General features: G+C 40.0%; 1 protein-coding gene across 1 annotated transcript in view; it reads right to left on the reverse strand.

Annotated features, from left to right (window-relative positions):
* kcnh4b (potassium voltage-gated channel, subfamily H (eag-related), member 4b) overlaps window positions 1-20495 on the reverse strand; it is a 192904-nt gene extending 172409 nt beyond the window's left edge. Inside the window, exon 1 of the mRNA XM_052038383.1 lies at window positions 20154-20495. Within this exon, the coding sequence (XP_051894343.1) occupies window positions 20154-20229 (76 nt within the window). The 5' untranslated portion in view covers window positions 20230-20495. The remainder of the gene's footprint in view (window positions 1-20153) is intronic.
* Between the last annotated feature and the right edge of the window lie 846 nt (window positions 20496-21341).

Raw genomic sequence — 21341 nt, forward strand, 5'->3', positions numbered from 1 at the left:
TTAGCAATAATTTTAATCCTCACTATTCAGGATAGGAAACAATGTTTCTCACCTCAGCCAGCTTCTGTTGCTTCCATTAAACCACTCAGTTGTGAAAGAGTTAAATACATCTATATAAAATGCCCCCAATTATTCTGATAAAATGCGATCTGAATCAACACCTAAAAATCATGGACATATGTCTGAACTCTCAGTTCCATCAAAATAAAATGCTTTTAGTTATCCCCACTGTAATAAAATCCACATGTAGGAGGTCAAAATTCTTGCTGGGCCTTTGACCCACAGATTGCTTTTCTCTCTGTAGAGTTCACTGAAAACTTCTCTATGACCAACGCAGTATCATCAGTTGCAACTGTTAAAACATGGCACTAATTATGAGCAAGACACTTTGATAATGCTGGAAAAGAGATCTATGGAGGGAAAGATAATTGCCGCAGTTCAGTTTGAAATTTGTCTGCTGTGATAATGCTATCTTTAAAAGGGGTAGTTAGAGTGTCACTGTGATAATGTGAAGAATTTTTTTTATTATCTGTTGTATTCCTGTGATATTCTTTCACTTGATAGACTATGTGGAGGAGGCTGGAAAGAGACAAGTCAACCTTTGATGTCACGTTACATCTTTTAGTGAAAAAAGCAACTCAGCCTATAAACTATGATTTTTATGGACCTTCTTCATTAAAACTGGGATAACTGTGACTCAAAGCATTTAACAAAATGACAATTTATTCTTAATCTGAGTAGGGTTTCATTACATGTTCCTATGTTAACCATTTGACTCTAAGTTTAAGGTTAGCTTTCCCACCTGACTAGAATTTCTTGTAGCATTTGTTACATATGTTTACTGAAATCAGTGCACAATTCAGATTCAGGCATTTGTTAACACACTCAGCATACTATGCTAGTTGAAATTAAAGAGCCAGGGCCATGACCTCTACAATCCCCAACAGAGCAGGCTGCTGTTTTCTGAAACATTTCAAAGCTATTAAAGCCCGCTGGCATTCACTTTCGAATTACTAATATTTACTTCCTACCTGTGAAAATTCCAGACTGAAACACACAATTTAAGAGAAATTCTCATGTGACACAAAGTGTTCTATCATTACCTAATGCTCAGAAAGCTAAATATAACCGAGCACTGCAAATTCTGCTTGAAGACAGGCAGCAACAGGGCTTGGAAGCTAATCAGTATTGCCTAAAGTGGGACTTCAATTATGCACCATAATGGAAGGACCTTTTTCCCTCCATCATTAATTGAGGCCCCCTCTATTTAGTCTGACACAGTGAGCTTTCAATTTCTCAATACTCTATTTAGATTTATTCAGGTTTCCAGCTCTTGCAGATGAGACCCATATTTAAAAATAACGAGCTGGCAGCACGACTCCTGTTGGTTTTCCAGACCTGCAGAGAGAGAGAGAGCGAGCAAGCGCGAGAGCGAGAGCGAGAGCGAGAGCGAGAGAGAGAGAGAGAGAGAGAGAGAGAGAGAGAGAGAGAGAGAGAGCACGCGTTAGGGATGCTAAATGTTATCAGGTACAGGGGCACCCAGATAACAACTACTTATCCTGTCAGATCAAGACACCAGCACCTGCGAGAAACCGAAAGCTTACAATTACATGTTAGTTGATTCATCCGTGGTATTGTTCTGGTGGGTAATTGAGAGTGCCAACAATAAAGGTTTTTGGTTTGGTGTTTTCTGCCATTTATCTTTAGATAAATGTGATTAAAGAGTATGGTATTAGGAGGACATGGTCTATTAGATCTATTGTTTGTGGAATTTCTAAAGCAGCTGCAGTCGTGATGCTGACACTTATGCAGTATGGTACATAGGAACGTAAGAAACAGAAGCAGGAGCATGCCACTCCATTGGTGTGAAATGTATTAGGGCACTTTTCTATCCTGATAAAGATATAATATTGTAAGTGCTGGACTAAAATGTATTTGTTTCACACAGAATCCTGAGTATTTCAGTGAATTGTGATGATTTTTTAAAAATTCTTAGACGTGCTGAACCAATTTATTTTTGAAGCCAAACTTGAACTCTGCTACCATGGTTACCTGTTAACGTGGTGTAACTTGTGGGGTTACGCCTCTTATTAGACTTGCTTCAGGAGCCTGCTCAGTGTTTATTTGCCTTAAACCCCATATCTATTTCTGGGAGTAGCCTCAATACCGTGACATAGACACTCTGCTGAACAGAGAAACAGGGAAATAGTCGACTACAATGGAGTAGACCACATTGTACCTCCAGCCTGTTTCATCATTGAACAAAATTGTGATTGGTTCTCAAACACATCCACTTTCTTCCTCAAGCATTATTTCTATTGATTCCCTGAGTATCTTAAAATCTCTAAGTTTTAGCCTTGAACATGCTCTACAACTGAATATCCTCTGCTTCGTGCTGGGGAATGTCAAAGACTTCCAATTCTCTTTATGAAGACATTTCTCCCTTCCTCCACCTTGGGCGGCCAATCCTTTATCCTGGGACATTGCCCACCACTTCTAGGCTCTCCAATGGGGGAAAAGAGCCCTCAGCATTCTTCCTGTCAAACTTTCTCAGCATGATGTATGGTTTAATGACCTGCACTTTGCAGTTGTGATAACAGCGAAACAATAGACATCATCACATTGTCAAACTGGCAGCAATTTCTCAGCACAATCACCATGTCGTGCAAAAATCAGGAAGTTTCTGTCCAAGTTCCAGGCTCCTCCACTGGTGTTTTGCAGGTTAGTCTGTGAGAACCAAGGGAAAACGAGTGAACTGATGAGAAGTTCAGTGCCTAGAAACTGGATTGCACAGGACCACGTGTTTGTGCTGCTTGCTCTTACTTCAAAGAAAAGTAAAACATAATTGGCAGTGGGAGATTTCATACAGTTTATTTTATTCTGGGGACTCCCAAGCTTTTGTGTTGCACAGATTTACATCATCAAAGCCGTCTATCATCTATTCATGCAGAACAAGCTTTCACAGCACCCATGAAATGTCTGCATGACATGAAGTTGCTGGGAATCTGACTTGGGAAGTTATAAGAACAGGAGCAGAAGGTCAATCAGCCCCTTGAGTCTGCTCTGCTAAGATCATGGCTGATCTGCCCTTGGCCTCAACACCACTTTCTCACTTCCTCCTCATACGCTTTGACTCTCTTGTGTTTCAAATGTCCATCAATCTCCGCCTTCAACATATTCCACAATTCCACCTCCACAGCTCTTTTGAGATAGAGAATTCCAAGGAGTAACAATCATCTCAGGGAGGAATTTCTTCTTCAACACTGTCTTAAATGGGCAAACCCTTATTCTGAAACTATGCCTTGCAACTCAAGATATCTCCTCTTAAGGAAAACATCCTCCCAGTATCCACTCTCAGAAATGTATTTCAATAAGATCACCTCTCATTCTTTTAAGCTCCAATAAGCATTAGCACAACCTCCTTAACCTCTCTTCATATCTCAACTCTTTCATTCCAGGAATCAGCTTGGTGAACCTTCTTTGCAATGCAAGTGTATTATTCCTTAAATACAAAGACACAAGTGTACACAGTGCTCCAGGTACATTCTCACCAGCACCCTATAAAGTTGCATCAAAATGTCCCTACTTTTATGCTTCATAGGTCTTTCTATTAGGGTTCTAATAACTTGCTGTACCTGCCTGCCAGTCCTTTGTGCTTCATTCACTTTGTTTAAATGATAACTTTTTTTCATTCAAAATGAAATCCTTACATTTTCATGGATTTAAACTCCATCTGCTTAATTCTTGCCCCTCCCTTTATCTATATCTCTTTGCAAGCTCTTTGTATCCTCCTCACAGATTCTTAACCCACCCAGCTTAGTATTGTCAGGAAATTTGGTTAGAGTCTAATCGGTCCCTCCATCCAAGTTATTAATATAGATTGTAAGTAGTTATGGTGACAGCACTGACACTGTGGCACCCTTCCAACTACTGTTTGCCAGTGCAAAAGTGAATCATTTATCCTGTTGTTCTATTTTCTGTTAATGAACCAATACATTGTCTATGTCCCCAATCCTTTGGCTCTTTTGCAGTAACCATGTATGTGGCATTTAATCAAATATTTTCTGGAAATTCAAATATACTACGTCCACTGGTTCTCATTTATCCACCATGTTGTGACATCCCCAAGGAACTCTACCAGATTTTCAGACGTCATTTCTCTTTCATAAAACCATGCTGACTCTGCTTGATTATCTTATGATTTTATAAATGCCCTGTGATTATCTCCTTAATTATGGTCCAGCATTTTTCTAATTTATGGATATTAGGTTAATTGGTTTACAGTTTCCTGCTTTCCACTTTCCTTTGTTTTACATTTGCAACTTTCAATCTTCTGGCACTTCTCCAGAATCCAGGGAATTTTAGTAGATTATAACCAACGTATCTGCTATCTCTGCCACCACTTCTCTTAAGACTCCAAGTCCCCTATAAAGTAGACACTTGTGCATGTCTCCCAGTCTTCTGTCCCATTGGAGCTACTGCATGGTAAAAACCCTCAGTAGGATATCCCTGGATGGATCAACAAGTCTTCTGCAAAATGGTAGCGTGTAAAATCAGAAGAAATTTAGACATTCCAATCCTATACACAAGATATTGCAGAGGTCCATGAATCATCATCAGAAGCCACAAAATGGCTATCCAGACTCAGAATAAGACTTTTGTGTACAAACCAAACTAACATCTGTGGAATCATGTATTATTATTAGGATGTACCCATATATCTGTTTTATCCGATTTTCATCTGATAACTTTGGATGCTGCTGAGATGTTTTCACCCAAGACTCCCAGGAATAATTCAAGACATATAATTGAGACAAAGACTGTTGGATACCAAACTATCTTAAAGTGAATGCATAACAGCCACCTTGGGAGCAGGTAGTTAAGTGAGTACTTCCTTGAACTATCCAGTATTAATGGTTACAAGTGTCCTGAACATTCACAGAGAGGAATCCTTCATGGTTCACATGGGCAATGCAGTTTCATGAGGGTCACGTGCACTCAATCTATAATCACCAGCACCTCTAGAAATTCTGCAGCTCTTTACCATAGAACCAACCTCCCTCAGTCCCAGAGTATCTATGCAATGCTCCACTTGCTTTAGAATTGTAAGGGCAGTTCACTGGAATAAATGGCTCACGTCATTAGTGGCAGTCCAAAATAAATCTAAAGCATAAAACCAAAGAGGCAAACAATCAATAACAGTCCCGGGTCACCTTAGAACTAATAACTCATTTTGGCTATTTTCACCTTTTCTCAATAATTACAGCAGGTAATTTTGACAACAATCTGTTCCCCAATAGGTAGGGTCTCATTCAATCTTCTGAGTAACATCAGCTTTCAAAGATTTTTTTTATCTAACAGATGGCAATGGAAAGTTTAGCTGCTGCCCTTACAGACCCTAGGTTGGTGATTAAAGGCAATGACTCAGTAGAAATTTCACTTTGCTCGCCAGCTCTAAATACATGTGTAGTGTTGGCCACTGAGCTACGTTACTGGGGCCAAAAGTGCAGACATGAATACAACCAGTGGCTGATAATCATGCACATTTTTAACACCAGCAATCAAGGACAAGCTTCTCCTCCTCAAATCATTCTGGCTTTTAACCACCAGTTTCCCAGCAGCTTTGGAAGAAATGGGGCCAGCAAAAATAGCTAAGAGATTAAAAACAGAAAATCAGCAGGTCAGGCCAAGTCATAGAGAGATATAGCATGGAAACAGACCCTTCAGCGGCACGATAGTGTAGTGGTTAGCGTGACGCTTTACAGCGCCAGCGACCCGGGTTCAATTCCTGCTGCTGTCTGTAAGGAGTTTGTATGTTCTCCCCGTGTCTGCGTGGGTTTCTCCAGGTGCTCCAGTTTCCACCCACATTCCAAAGACATACAGGTTAGGAGTTGTGGGCATGCTATGTTGGCGCTGGAAGCGTGGCGACACTTGCGGGCTGACCCCAGAACACTCTACGCAAAAAGATGTAATTCACTGTGTGTTTCGATGTACGTGTGACCAATAAAGATATCTTATCTTATTGAGTCTGTGCCAACCATCAACTACCCATTTTACACCAATACTACATTCCATTTTTTTTAATCTCCCTACATTCCCAACATCTCCCACTAGAACATACCACTCACCTGCACACTAGGGGCAACTTGCAGTGTTCAAGTAACATACCAACTTGCTCATCTTTGGGGTGTGGGAGGAAACCAGAGCACCCGGTGGAAGCCCACGCAGTCACAGAGAGAACGTGCAAACTCCACACAGGCAGTACCCCAGGTCAGGAATGAACCTGGGTCTCTGGTGCTGTGAGGCAGCAGCTCTACCAGCTTCATCAGAACTTTATCAAAACCTTCCGTGGTTGTAAAGATCTCCATTAGCTTGAAACTAAGTTATCTTCTCTCCTCCCCTGGTCTTTAAGTCAACACATTAACCTTGTTTCTCTTTCCACAGATACTGCCTGACTTGCTGAATGTTTCCAGCATTTTCTGTTTTATTTCAGATTCCCAGCATCTGCAGATATTTTTTATTTTCAACAATTTAGGGAGACGTCCCTGCCCACACACATCCACACCCAAGGAACCCCCATCTTTGGTGGGAAAGTATAACAGTGGAGTTATTTTTCAAAATTTTTTGTAATGCAGAGAGTGCTGATGATCTGGGACTCACTGCCTGTAAGCTTGCTGGAAAAGTATTCAAGTAGAGCTTTTAAAAGAGAACTGGGTGAATGCTTGAAGGAAAATAATTTACATGGTTATGGGGAAGGACTGGAGATTGGTATCAAGTAGGCTGCTCTATAAAGGGTTGGCACAGATTCAATGGGCTCCTTCTGTGCCATAACAATTCTATTATTCTACATAAAAATATACCCTTAAGAGTACATGTGTCAGATTGAAATGCAGGAAACAGGCTCAACATTTTTCTTAATTCATTGCTAGTCACAAGGTGTGCAGGGATGGGGGGGTGCGGCGGGGGTGGTTGGGGGGTGGGGGAGAAGCAGATGAACATAAATTACTTTACATAAAAGCCTGTTCATTTACACAGGGATCAGAAGCAGGAGTATCAGTTTCTCATACACCGCAGAAGCAATCATCATCTCTTGTGTGGCTATTTTTCCATGGCAGTCAGGTGCACTGTTGGTGGATGGCTGGAGATTACCTTGGGCAAAAGGTGAGCCAGAATCTGGGGGGATCCATGTGCTGACCGGAAAATCATCTTCCCTTCCTCCCTCAGCCAATCCCGTCCAGCCCTCCCCTTGTCAGAGGTGTGTCCTCAATCGGAAAGTCTTGCACAGTAACTGTTCAATAACAAATGTTACTTTCCAGGTACGAGTCAAAATATGTTTCATGTGGGTGGGGAGGTGAGAAGGAACAAGGGAATAATCATCGAACCAGGATTTGTTTGGAAAAGGAAAACAAGACACACACAAAGTGGACTCATTCTCATGTGTATTAAAATAAATTCACAAAGCCCTGGAGGAGAACTCAGGTGTATGAGGCAAACACTCACTAACTGTTGTCTGCTCCAGCTTAAAGTCACACCCACAAAATGCCTGATCAATGGCCAATGGAATTATCCCATTCAATTGGTACATTATGTTTATCATTATCTTGAATTCTGAGGGGCAGTGAAAATATGTTTGTCAAATCTTCCCTTTTTTTGTAAATCAGCATAATGATGAGCATATCATATCACATGTCACTGTCTTATGACTGACACCCAACAAAACATTTATCAAAGGTGGATATTAACAATTATGGGCATTATTCTGCTAACATCAAGTTACATGTAATCCCCCACTCTGGAAGCTGACAATTTTTTTTTTAAAGAAATTAGTGCTTTAATAAGCTGAAAATTATCAAGGCTAAGTACCCAAGATATTGCTTACCTTGTGTTATAAGGAAGGGTGTGGTAAGGCTGGGTAAATATTCTGCTCATTGTGGGGCTGAGTCACAGATGGGGAAAACTCCAGACTTGCTCCTCAGTCCATACTGAAAGATCCTTTCTCAACCACAGCAGGACTGGAGGAAACTGGTTTGCTTCAGAAATTGCTTTGTGCTGGAGGTTCCACCTCTGAGGTACCAGCCCCCGTGGTTGTACAAGCTGCCATTGCAAGATGCTTTCCACTGACAATTACAGGGGCAGACCCAGATACATTACCCTGCTGGTCTGCCTGAAGATTACCCAACTAGCTGAGAGTGCTGGAGTCTGGATGTACATAATAAAATTAAATCTAATTGCCTTATAATTCCTGACAAACAAATTTTCTATTCACATCTAAAATTCTTCATTTCCTCAGACTGATTACAAAATGCTGAGCCCTGGATGCCCCGTCTCCATCCTCTTGAACCACACAAGAAGCAATCCTACATTAGATCCACAAATTATTTTCTCCTACTTTGTATTTTAGCTCAGCCTTATGAAAATCCCTCTGTAATTATCATCCTCTTACGCTAATGCACATTTTACTTGGCCTGTTAATTCCACATTCATTTCAGTCTTAGTTCAGTTGTTTAACACCCATTCCTGGTAATTAATAATCTCCAGTGACAGCTTTCCATTTGACTCAGAACATTTAAAGTAACATTTTCTAACAACATTTTTTCTGTAGCTTTCTTTGTTAGCAACACCCACACCTTCATTTTAAATCCCTCTTTCACTTATTTTGACTCTTTGGTAGTAATCTTTGGCAAGGTACAAGCTGCCTGGTTCCATTACATTATAATTCTTTATGCTTTGACCTGGAAAATAAGTGTAAGCTGTGCAAAGGGGCAGCAGAGAGAAATGACTGTAATTTTCACATCCATACTTTTCAAGTTGGGGGGGGGGGTAACTCAATAGTGATCAGAGGCTGTTTATTTTTCCCCTTCACTTCCCGTGTTATTGAGACTAATTATAACCCATTATCACCATGTTGGCACTGAATCTGGGACCTCCTCATTTGTTGGGCTCAGAGCCATAACAGATGGTGTATTTACTCATTGAGCCATACTTCCTATCCAACTTCTGTATTCCACTAGATCCTCCATCCAATAATATCCACCACTGTAGATGTTGAAAATTTGAAATCAAAATAGAAGATACTTAAAATGTGCAGCAAGTCAGGAAGCATTTGTGGAACATGAACCAGTGTTAAGGTTTCAGCTTAATGGTCTTTCGCCAGAAATGATGAAATGTCATTGGCCTGAAATAGATTCTGTCCACAACAACTACCCATTCTGTTGAGTACTTTAGTACCTTCTGTTTTTATCCATGTTTACAATCTATTTATGCGGTTCCTTATATTGACAGAAAACTTCATTTTTCTGCTTGTTGACTTCTATTCCTTCTATTTTGAATATTTGTAGGTCTTTTACCACAATTGCAAAATTGGCTCTTACAATCTCATATATAACCTTCTCACTCTGCATCTAGTTTAAGTATTTTTCAAAATTGGGCTTGGTTTTCCATTTCCCATGATCAACGTTCTAAAGAGTGTGGGAAATTGGGGTTCAAATGCCTAGATCTTTGAAGATGGCAGTTCATGTTTAGAGATATTCCACAATGCACTTTCCATTTCATTAATGGAGATATTGAGCACAGAAGCAATGAAGTTATGTTGAACCTTTATAAAACTCTGGTTAGAACAGAAGTATTGCATTCAGTTCTGGTCAACACATTTTAGGAAAGATATGACTATCATGGAGAGGGTGCAGAGTAGATTCACCAAAATGGTTTCTAAGATATTGGATTTTAGGTATAAGTATGATTGGAGAAATGGAGGCTGTTTTTCACAGTGCAAAAGAGATATAAGGGCAGATTTGAAAGAGGTGTGCAAGATTACAAAAGATTAGAGTGTCAAAGAAAAGCTATCCCTGTCAGCTACTGGTCACGAAGATGAGGGGGAAAAGATTTACAGGCAAGAGATGTGGGGGAAAGAGAGGCAGCACTATTTTACACAGCAAGTGGTAATGACTTGAAACTCTTTGCCCATGAAGGTGGTGGAAGTGAAAATGATCAACTGTTTAAAAGGAATTTGGATAGGCACTTCAGAGAAATAAACTTTCAGGGCCACACAGACAGAGCTGAAGAATTGGATGGACTTGATTGCTCTACAGAGGGCCAGCAAGGACTCAATGAACCAATTGACTTTCTTCTATGCTACAATGGCAGCATGAACTTAAATTAAATTCAGAATAATGAATAAGAACAGCACAGTGGGCAATTCTACTGTATCACTCCATCAGAAATTGCAATTCATTCCTAAACACTTACCAAGAAAAAAGATTTTTCCTCACTCACCAATCACGTGAAACCTCTGCCCTCTAATTATTGACCCTTCAGCCATTGGAAATATTCTTTTTATCTTCGCTACTTAAATCCCAATTACACATGATCGATAATTAGCAGTTTCCTAAATTCAACTCCATTTTAACTCACTTTCTTAACTGTTTGATCTCCCAGACTGCAATTGTTCATTCTACTTTTGTAGCAACTGCAGCAGGATTCTGTTACCTATATGTACAACCTACTATGAACTAGGTACTTGTTCTTCCTCACACTGGGCTTTTTACTGTTCTCCTACTGAAACTCAATCTTTTACCAAAGGCTTCTTCCTGCCATCATTCATTTTATAAAACTCAAACTTGGTGTCACCCAATCTTTGCTTCACTATTTGCATGCTCTTATTTGCTCTTTTTGGCACTGATAAGTTCTATAACATTTTATCCTTCGTGTTTCTTTCACAGAAACGGAAATCATGTCTCTTTGAGAACTGGGCAAGAGCTACACACCCCTGGATTACTGCTCTTTCCTTTATTGAACCTGAACAGTGAACTCATCTTTCTGTAATGTACCAGTAACCTCAGCACAGATTGATTGCCAAGCCATGTCACAAATGGAAAAAAAGGACTTTTTGCTTAGTTTGCATCAAAATTGAGAGCTAACTATTTTTGGTGTGCTAAACTTCCATTGTGTGCAGATCTAATGTCGATTCAGGACCCCTGCAACAAAAAAGCTGGTAAATTGGCCATAAAGACTCTTGAAATGGTACTATGTTGATTTACTGCAAGAAGCAGCTGCTAAAGCAGGACCTTTAAAGGCACACTCTCCATTGCAACTAGACATGAGGGGGGCAGGAGAGAGAGCCTGCAGGGGATAGGGAGAGAATTCCAGATTCACTTAAAGATACAAGGAAGTCAAGGAGATACATATGAGGAGGGAGGAGGGAAGTTTGGGGGCCAAGGAGGTCATGGCCACTATAAGAACAGCCTAGCAGGAGGTGACTCTATTTGTCTCCACGGGGTGCGAAAATCATCACTCAATAATCCTCAAAAGATATGTCAGGGCAAACTGCAAGATATTATAAACAGTGTATCAAACTATTTCAATATTTGGATCAGGTATTCCTTCACTGATAAGCTATCATTAGTGCAAGAAGAACTGTAAAATGGCATCTGAAGGCTCCTGATTTTACTGAAACTGTTATACAATGGTCATTGTGTGGAGCTATGAATTGATATCTATGTTGGTACCAGCAGAAACAGGCATTACATGAACAATGACATTATGAGGAGTGCATCAAATGCCATGTAAAGGTCAGGCAAGATAGCATAGATTGCAAGCAGAAATGTCTGGCCAATTTTATGACTGATGTGATTTCACCCACAAATTATCTTCAACACAAATTATAACATGGAATTTGATTATTTGGTGTGACTTTATTCAGCATTAAGCCATCCAACTCTAGGCAATTATGTCTATATGGGTTCTGCAAATTCCACTTTCATCTCTCTCTCCCATCCAATGGTTTAAATATCAGAAACTAGGAATGTTATTATAGCAGCCATCATTTAACCAACAACACAATTTCTTACTATCAATATCAAAATGACATGAGAGATTCCCATGTCAGATGGCTAATAATTGATTGCACCTTACAGGATTACTTTAAGACTTATTTATTTTACCAGAGGTTTATGCATAAGATGGACACAAGAATGAAAAGCTTAGCCCATGAGGAGTGTTTGATGTCTCTGGGCCCGTACTCGATGGAGTTCAGAAGAATGAGGGGAGATCTCAATGAAACCCACCAGGTACTGAAAGGACTGGATAGAGTGTATGTGGAGAGGAAGTTTCCATTAGTAGGAGAGTCCAGGATCCAAGGGCACAGTTTCAGAATAAAGGGGCGGCCCTTTAGAACAGAGATGAGGAGGAATTTCTTTAGCCAGACGATGGTGAATCTGTGGAATTCATTGCCACAGAGGACTGCAGAGATTGATAGGTTCTTGATTGGTAAGGGCATTAAGGGTTATAGGGAGAAGGCAGGAGAATGGGGTTGGAAAAAAAAATCAACCATGATTGAATGGCGAAGGAGACTCAATGGGCCAAACAACCAAATTCTGCTCTTATATCTTGTGGTGTTATGGACACAATGTAATAGGAATTTGTTTTTGGTTGATGAAGCTAAACAGGACTTATAGTGTCACCAACCTCCTCAAAAATGGAATGGAATGGAATGTCTTCAGTAGTACTGAATACTAGGGGGTCAATACCATGGTGTCTGTTTCGTGCTTTTGACCAAAGGCAAATTTATACTATTTCTTTTTTGCCATTGTGTCCCACAACCTTGAAGAAGAAAGACATTTTTATTGGGTGGACCTTCTACTGAGCAAAGTATTTTTCAGCACAAGAAATCCAATTATATTATTAAAGGCTGAAATAAATTAACTTTTTCATTCTAAAAAAGTAAATAGCTTGCTGCAATACATTGTATGGTTAGAAGGCAATTCTATAGATATTGATGAGCACAGCATAATAGGAGATACAGTCCATGTCTGATTCAAATAATAGCTGGCTACTTCTGACAGTGAACCACTGATTCAACATGTCACATTTATTTTCTTGTTTATTGCAGTTTTTGTTCATTTTACCACACATTTATCAAGTGTTTCTCCATCTTCTTTATACAGAGTTTTGTTGTCAAGGAAATCTCCTGGTGTGAGGCAGCTGAGCCAGCAAATTCCTACTAGGTCATCAAGGGACCAATGACAGGGGATGTGCCTGCTCCCTGGACCTGTACTGCTTTGTTGTCAAATTACAGTAAAGTAATCACAACCTTATGAAGAGATAAGAAGTTAAGTTACACTTTGTTGTAATTTAACAAGGTCACAAAATTTGAAGATCATGCAACAACATTGAAAAAGAGGTTTCCCTGCAACAGTACAGCAAAAAATGATATACAGGAGATCAGAGGTTCAATATTGGAGGTTTCATACAAGAAAAGACAACCATTTTTGATTATCCCGATTCTGATTCATGGAAGTCCAAGGTCCAGAATTGACAGTTTTGATGGGGTGAGGGGGGATGGTAAAATTATCAGCATTCAGCATCATTATTCTCTGAAAGTGAAACCCTATTTTTGGCATCTGCATGAGCAGTTAAATCCTTAATTTACTATCTGTGATACCTTGCTCCACCATAAGGAAAACCCAGCACCTTTTGTAGAATTGATCAACAATCTGCGATTTGGCATGAATTTTAACTTCTCCCATATTATGAACTTGTCGATGTCAAAGCTTGCTTGTTGAGATGCAATGGACATTATTACTGGTGAACATGTTTATGGCCCTGAGAATCAAATTTTATATAAAAAGATTGTCATTCCCATAGGTCAATTTTCAAAATTCTATGGTTTTAAAATTTTTTAAAATTGGTTTTGTTATTTAAGCTGTTAGCTAATTCCATGTATGATGTAACTATTTTCCTTTATAGTTACAGTTAAAAATAGCATTATTTTTTACTTTTTTTTTGTCTGACACAATTTTTCACCCTAATTGGCAGCTCAACCAGCTTGATGGTATCTCTGTTGCAAGACACCACAGGTCCATTACTAAAGGTACCGGACTTATGTCAGTCTGGGAAAGGGAAATCCATCGCACAAAGCCCACTTACTCTTTATGATATTCCTTCAGTGTAAGAAATATAACATATTTTTGCTTTCAAATAATATCATTGGATTTACCATGATAAAAAGTAATTAATCTTCTCCTTCCAGATCAGCAAGTAGTGCCAAACCTTTGCAACTGAACAGAAAATCCAACCTACTACCTTGCCTGAGTTTGTAATCCAAGCTATAATGTAATTAGTTTATTTGGCCAATGGAATCATAGAGTCATGCAGCATGACAACAGACCCTTCAGCACAACATCCAACTATAATAAACCCATTTTATTCTCTCCACACTCCCATCAACTCTCTCCAGATTCTACCACTCACTCACACACTAGGGACAATTTACAGTGGCCAGTTAAGCTCCCAGCCTATATCTCTTTGGGATGTGGAAGGAAACCAGACCATCCAGAAGAAACCCACTTGGAGAACATACAAATTTCACAAAGACAGTACCCGAAGTCAGGACTGACCCTGAATCTCTCGAACTGTGAGGCAGTAGCTCTATCCGCTGTGCTGCCCCAATTGGGTGTGCACGTGCTCTGCTCATAGGAAAACCTCCACTTGCTTGAGTCCAAAGATCTTGGATGAAAGTTGACTGAGTCATCATATAAGAACCCTGAAATTTAGTCATTCAAAGACATTGTGTTATGCCAGCATTGAGCACCAGTAAGCTTCCTAGACCTAGATCCTAGATAAAGACTTCCTTACTCTTTTACACATTGATTTGCAGGACTTTCTTCAAATGAATAAGAAGAGCCTCACTATTGATAATTATATCCCTTCAGGCTCCCACAGTGCAAAAGGCTAACTGTAATTATCAACAAGTCTTATGAGAGAGTTGTATTGTTTTTGAAGTTTTTAAATCCTCAGCTTGAGCCACACACACTCATACGGATAATATATAATTTCTTGGTTTCCACTTACTCTGTACTTTCAGCTGCCTGAGACCCAAGCTTCTGAATTCCCTCCCTGAATCAAACTGTCTCTCACCTCTCCCTTCTCCTCAAGATGCTCCATAATAACTGTGTTCTGACTAAGCATTTGGTCACCTGTCCTGACATCCCCCTAGGTGCTGCTGTGCCAAACCTTGGTCCCATGAAACACCCTGGGCTGTTCAACGACATCAACAGTGGTAAATACATAGAAATTGTTATTATTGGGAAAATAAACTGGAAGTGGGACAGGAGACTTAGAAGTGACCAGAAACATGGATGTACAGGTAAAGAATGATAAAATGGAAAATGTTAGGGCAAGACTTCTGGGGTACAAAGGAACAGTGCTGACTTTCTGTGGTGCTGTTAGCAGAATGGAGCTGGGGATAGGGAAAGGAAGGAGCACAGCTGAGACCATGTATTGGACTGTGGGCTGTAAAATATTGCATAGGTTTGGTAGCTTAGGATTTAAAGTCAAGGATTTTTTAAGATGAAGAAATGGAAGTTGGTAAAGTTTAAGATTTGGGGAAAACATTGCTTAATGTAAATCAGGTAATTCATATTAAGTAAGATTCCCCCAAATGATATTAAAACATTTTTCTTTTAAATACAAGAAATGGAGATTACTTAAGCAGTCCAGTGGTGAGGACTGGATCTTCAGAGGTAGTGGAAAACATCTGTAGTAAAATCTCTGGAAATCAAATAACAATAAAATTAAACCAGATTTGCAAATAACTGGAATAGCTGTACCAAAACCAGTAACCAACAAGTACCAGTTTGTATTTTCTTGGGAAGAGGGTGAACAGCAGATCAGCCTATGTTTTCTGAAAAATATTGTGGGATGTAGATGATTTACTCTGGCTGGAATTGACAGTTGTATGTAAGTTCCTCCCTCTCAGTCTAACCCCTAACCCTAAGGCTGGCTGTACTTCCCTTTGAATGGAGTCAGCAAACATGGACTCTTCACCTACGTCCACATCGGTCCTTCATACTGTTTCCCGCTATCTCAATGTCCAGGACACCAACTGGAAAGAATTACCCACTTCAGATAGGGATTTAGTGTTGCTAGGCAGCACATGAATCCTGGGAAATGTTGGAAAGCACATTGTGAAATAATGGCAAACATGTTCAATCTTTTTTATTACCAATTGTCCTTTATCTTACAGTAGGTGCCAGCACTTAACGTGTTTTGAGTTCTTATTGCAAATTATCACAACTTATTTGCTCCCTTATGGTTCATGACTAGCACAGAAGCTTTTCCGAAAAGTAAATTCCCAATTGACATGTGTGAGGGAGGAAGAAGTCCCAAGGATGGCTCCTCTTTAGGCAAGGTGTACAAGAGGATCTCTCTTCTCACTCTTGGTTCCTGCACACCTCTATCTAGAAACAGTGATGACTATCACCAAGTTATTCTCTGCAAATCTTTCTTCTCCTAACCTCTTCCTTCTCTTAAATCTGTGCCTTCAAGCTCTCAACTAGCTCATCAATAGATATGTTATTCTCCATCTACCTTACCAGCACTTTCACTGCCTTGTGCCACCAAACTATCCTTCAGTTCAATGACAACCTTGCCTGACTGGATTCAAGGCTGTTGCTTTGCAGAATGTACCTATTTTTTCACATTTAGCTGAACCTTTCATCCAGTGGTGCTTTTATACTTTAGTATACTGAACAACCTTACATTTTTCACTGCATTGTAGAGCTTGCAACCGTACTAAATCAAAGAGTTTATAAGAACATAAGAAATGGCAGCTGAAGAATGCCACATTAGCAGGTTAAAAGCCAAAGTGGGCATGGGACATGTTACTTTTTTTCCAAACAACCATGGCTGGAAGAAGAAAATGTGTATTAAATCCATAGATATTTTATATTTAAAATTTCATGATGTTTTGTTTAAAAATAGCACAACATCGGATGCAGGAGAAAAAGCAGCCCATTTAACTCATGGAATATACTCTGTTTGGCGAAATCGTGGCTGATCTCCTTTCTCACACTCTCCTCAGATCTCTTGATTACCTAAGTATTCAAACATCCGTCAACTTCTTTCTTGAATATTCCTCATGACTGATCAAAACCATAAATCTCTGAGGTGGAGAATTCCAATAACTTTTCATTATTTCTATCGCATATTTGACAAACATTATATGAATAGGGGCAGAAATAGCCACTTGACCCCTCAAGCCAACTCTGCCATTTAATAAGCTCATGGATGATCTGACTATAACCTCAATTTTTACACTCCATAGCATGGAACATTGTCCTCCCAGTGTAGCCATTCTTCTAAGTCCCTGACTAACTTTAAATGTTTCAATGAAATTATCTCTGATTCTTCTAAACTCTGTGGAATATAGACCTTGTTTACTCAATCCGTCCTCATTCCCTCTTTGCCAGGGATGTCCAGCAAATTATTGTCACATTCCCTCTCTGAGAAGGAAATTAAAATTGTATACAGGTGTGATCTTACCAAAGCCCCATGTCTTCTTTATTCTTTTGTTCAGTCCTTTAGGAATAAATGCCAACATATCATCTGCTTTTCAAACTGCTGGCTGTAGCTGCATGTTAGCTTTCTGTATATCTGGTTCAAGTGGTGTTTATCCAAGGGTTAATGGGAATTTATTTCATAGTTTGTAACTCAGTTCTGAGATAGATAGTTATATTATGAAATGGTCACTGAATAAGCAATTTAAAAAATTATTTTGATGCAGTGGGAAGAACATTGACAGATAAATTTTGGTTATTTTCAAGCTAAGTGTCAACAAGATCTCCTATTATTCTTTTGATAAATTGCCTCACGTGGATGAAAATTTGCTTTTCAGAGCCTTCAAAATTCTACTGCAAATTGGAAGAGCATACCTATTCAGCAATTTCAAGAACAATTTGGTAAAATTTTAATTAATTTTCCAAGGTCTGTCTGTTCTAATTATCCAGGTCAACTTTCCAAATACAATGCACATTCATGAGGGCAAGACTGTGGCTTTAAATACATCAGTGTAGGTAACTCCAGTATAACCTATTTCTCTACTGTTACAAGTTCTACATATGAACAAATATTTATCTACATCAAGCTACAAAATATGACTCATTGATTGTGAAGGATGGTAATTTTTGACTTCAGTGCAGGTCATATAATTCAACTATTGAGCCCTACCATAGATTGGAACGTTAAGGAATTCAAAAACTGTCAGAAAGTAATTGAATGGAGGGCTGAAGGAACAAATCTGCCTCAGGGTTCTGACCATCAGTAAACCATGCTTGTTATGTTGTGTGGTTCAGCATTATTTTGGAAAGGAACAAATGAAGAACATTTAGCCTCCTGGACTATTTCCACCATTCAGTTGGACTGCATTTGCTCTGTGATTTAGCACCTTTGCCCTTATCCTAGATATCAACAAATGTCAGTTGTCTTAGTGCCTCAGTGGGCAGCCCTCTCCTCCAGCCTACTCCACACCCCTGCCTAGATAGAACTCCATATTTACCCTTTCAGATTTTCAACTCTGAGAACACGCAAGGAAAAAACACACACAGGTATGAACACATAGCTAACCATTCTGTTGTTATTAATTTCACAGCCACCAAGATCTCTCAAATATCACTTGAACTGGATTCTTGGTCTACAACCTAGACGTTATTTCATTTACAAGATGCTTGGTTATTGCACTATGGTTGTGTCAGCATAATCAAACCAATGTGGCTTTGCTGGTAAAGGTCTTTCAACACGTCCTGGACCCATTCCCTGCGGGTGCCAAGGAGCAGTTGAAATGAATAGAACCCCACTCTAAATGTAGCCAATGCTTCTAGAAAAAAAAAGATTCAGGAGAAAACTGGTTAGCAACGTGTTGGTTCTTAGAATGATTGCCAGGAGAACAGATTAGACGAACTCCAGAAATAAGACACAATGAGGCAAACGATCTCCTCCATCCCATCATTTCCGGAATGTCTATGAATCCCCATTTAAAAAATCCCGAATGGAAATAGGTTCAGGAGGAAGACAAAAAGCAAGTGCATCCAAAGCACCCCACCCCACCCAACATACTCCTTGACTAAATCCTAACTTGGAGTCAACCTTCGTGCAATGCAAAAATGAATTAATTCAGTCCGAAACGTGAACAAAAATTATTTCGCGTTAAGCACCTCCTCACCAACACAGAACATTCACTATCCCTTGCTTCCGTACAAGCATCGTTATTCTCAAGTACAAAAAGTGTTGGGTAGGATCACAAGTATAAGTATGTCATGTGGGAAATAAAAACCTTATGTGCCGTTTATTGGATCTATTTTATAACCCTTGATATCTTCTTTGTGCTCTTGCAATATAAACAAAATTTATTTAATGTTTCCAAAACTCCGCTGTTGGTGCTTTTAGTGGCTTTAATTGGACTTTCTTGAGTCATTGCAATTTCTATTAAGCTTGTGTAAACATGAGGCTCGAGGGTTAATTATGTTAAAAATAGGATTTCGAACACAAGTCTTGCAAATAGAGAAAAAATAGTTGTTTGGCATATTATGGTTAATTAAGCTCTTTCCACGTGCTTGAATGGTTCCGGTCTACCGTATTTACTACAGTAAAAGGTGTTTGTGTTGTCCATGGTACTGAATAGGCGCAACTCTCCATGGTGGACTGAAGATGCGAGATCAAACTCAACGAACAGCCTGGTGAAGAACAGAGAGTTACCTGTACACACACTACCCTTCCCTCGACCCCGAATTATGACCTCCGTTCCCCCCTTGCAGCTCCGTAGGGGAGACACTTAGTGGAGGGGAGATATAATTGATTCAATCCAACGCTCCCATTAAGGGTGCTGTTACATTTTGTGAGGGATAGGATTGTAATTATCCGGTGTTTTGTTTTGATTAAACGTGAAAGATCCCTTGCAAATGTAACTTAGAAAACGCACGCTCCCAGAGACTCAGACCTCTGAGCTGTTTACCATGTTTTTGGTTCCCTGCGGAGCAAAACATCCAACAAACAAAGACAGTTTATTTTTCCAGTTTCTGAGGTCAGTGTGTTATTTTTGACACACACACACACACACACACACACACACACACACACACACAGCCGAGATTCCATCTGAAATAACATTGTTTACATGTTGCTAGATATTCCAGTGTACATGAACAGCCAAAACTTCAGGCAAAGAACGGGAATAAATCTGGGAAATGTAGACCGTTCTCGTTTTTTTCCCCGCTGCAAATAGGAGGTGCGGTAGGATATTTCCATTGTATTTTATGAAGTTAACCTAATACCCCAAACCTACGCAAAATTGGGCAGTTCTTTCGTTTCTATCACACACTTACGTGTTCCATCAAACCGCGTTGCTATGGTGTCCAAAAAGGTGTTCTGAGGCGCCAACAAGCCTTTCATAATAGGCATTTTTCCCCGTCGGTGATTGAAGAGTTCTTCACTTTGAAACTAAGCCATTGTAGGTGAGCGAAGTTCGCCAGAATCCGCAGCCCTAACTTTCCGTGGATCCACGCTGTAAGCTATCACAAAGTCTCCTGGTCACAGCTCTCTCAGTGCATCTGTGGGACCACATCACATGCTTCTCTTCCTAATCCATCATTGCAATTAGTCATTTGTTGCCCCTCGGCGTAACAATTCAAAGCCCTGCTCGTCCCCATCGTTCACCGCTGTATCGCCGACGAAGTACTTGTCTCGGTCCATTGGAGTACTGCAACCTCTCGCACTCCTTCCAGCAGTCCCGAATCACACACAGCGCACGGTGGCAATGTGACTCACTGGGGACTATGCTAACACGTCTCCTATTGGGGGTGCGCTCCACCATTCGGAGCCTTTTCCCCTCCCCTTCCTTCACCCAGCCTTTCCACACTTCACGTGTGAAGGGAAATATTAAAGAAAATCAAGGAGAATTTTATTTTCCGACGAAGGGCACTTCATAAGTTTCTTAACGCTGAATGTTATTTTTCAAAGGCCGATGGAATTTGCATTGAACGTGTTGAGTGAACGTATTGTTTTATTTTGAGAAAGGGAATTGTGTATATGGAGTATGTAGGGACAGAACGGTTGTTAACATGGAGGCAGAGCGGTGCTTAAGGATTAGTTGAAAGAAGGTACAGGCAACCAGATAATTGCACCATTGAAAGTCTCAAAGCAACTAGCTGATGCCTACTATGAATCACCCTCCTCAAATAAAACGAAAAAGAAGGGCCATTCTAAGAAGTTGGGTACCATAGGGTTGTTAAGAAGGCGTACAGAGTGTTGGCCTTCATTGGTCGGGGTATTGAGTTCAAGACCCCCGAGGTGATGTTGCCGGTCTACAGAATTCTGGTCACACCACACTGAGAGTATTATGTTCAGTTCCGGTCGCATTGTAGGAAGGATGTGGAAGCTTTAGAGAGGGTGCAGAGGAGATTTACGAAGATGTTGCCTGGATTGGAGAGCATATCTTATAAGGATAGGTTGAGTGAGCTAGGGCTTTTCTCTTTGGAGAGAAGGAGGATGAGAGGTGACTTGATAGAAGTGCA

The sequence above is a fragment of the Pristis pectinata genome, chromosome 25, assembly GCF_009764475.1.
Source record: "Pristis pectinata isolate sPriPec2 chromosome 25, sPriPec2.1.pri, whole genome shotgun sequence".
NCBI lineage: Eukaryota > Metazoa > Chordata > Chondrichthyes > Rhinopristiformes > Pristidae > Pristis > Pristis pectinata.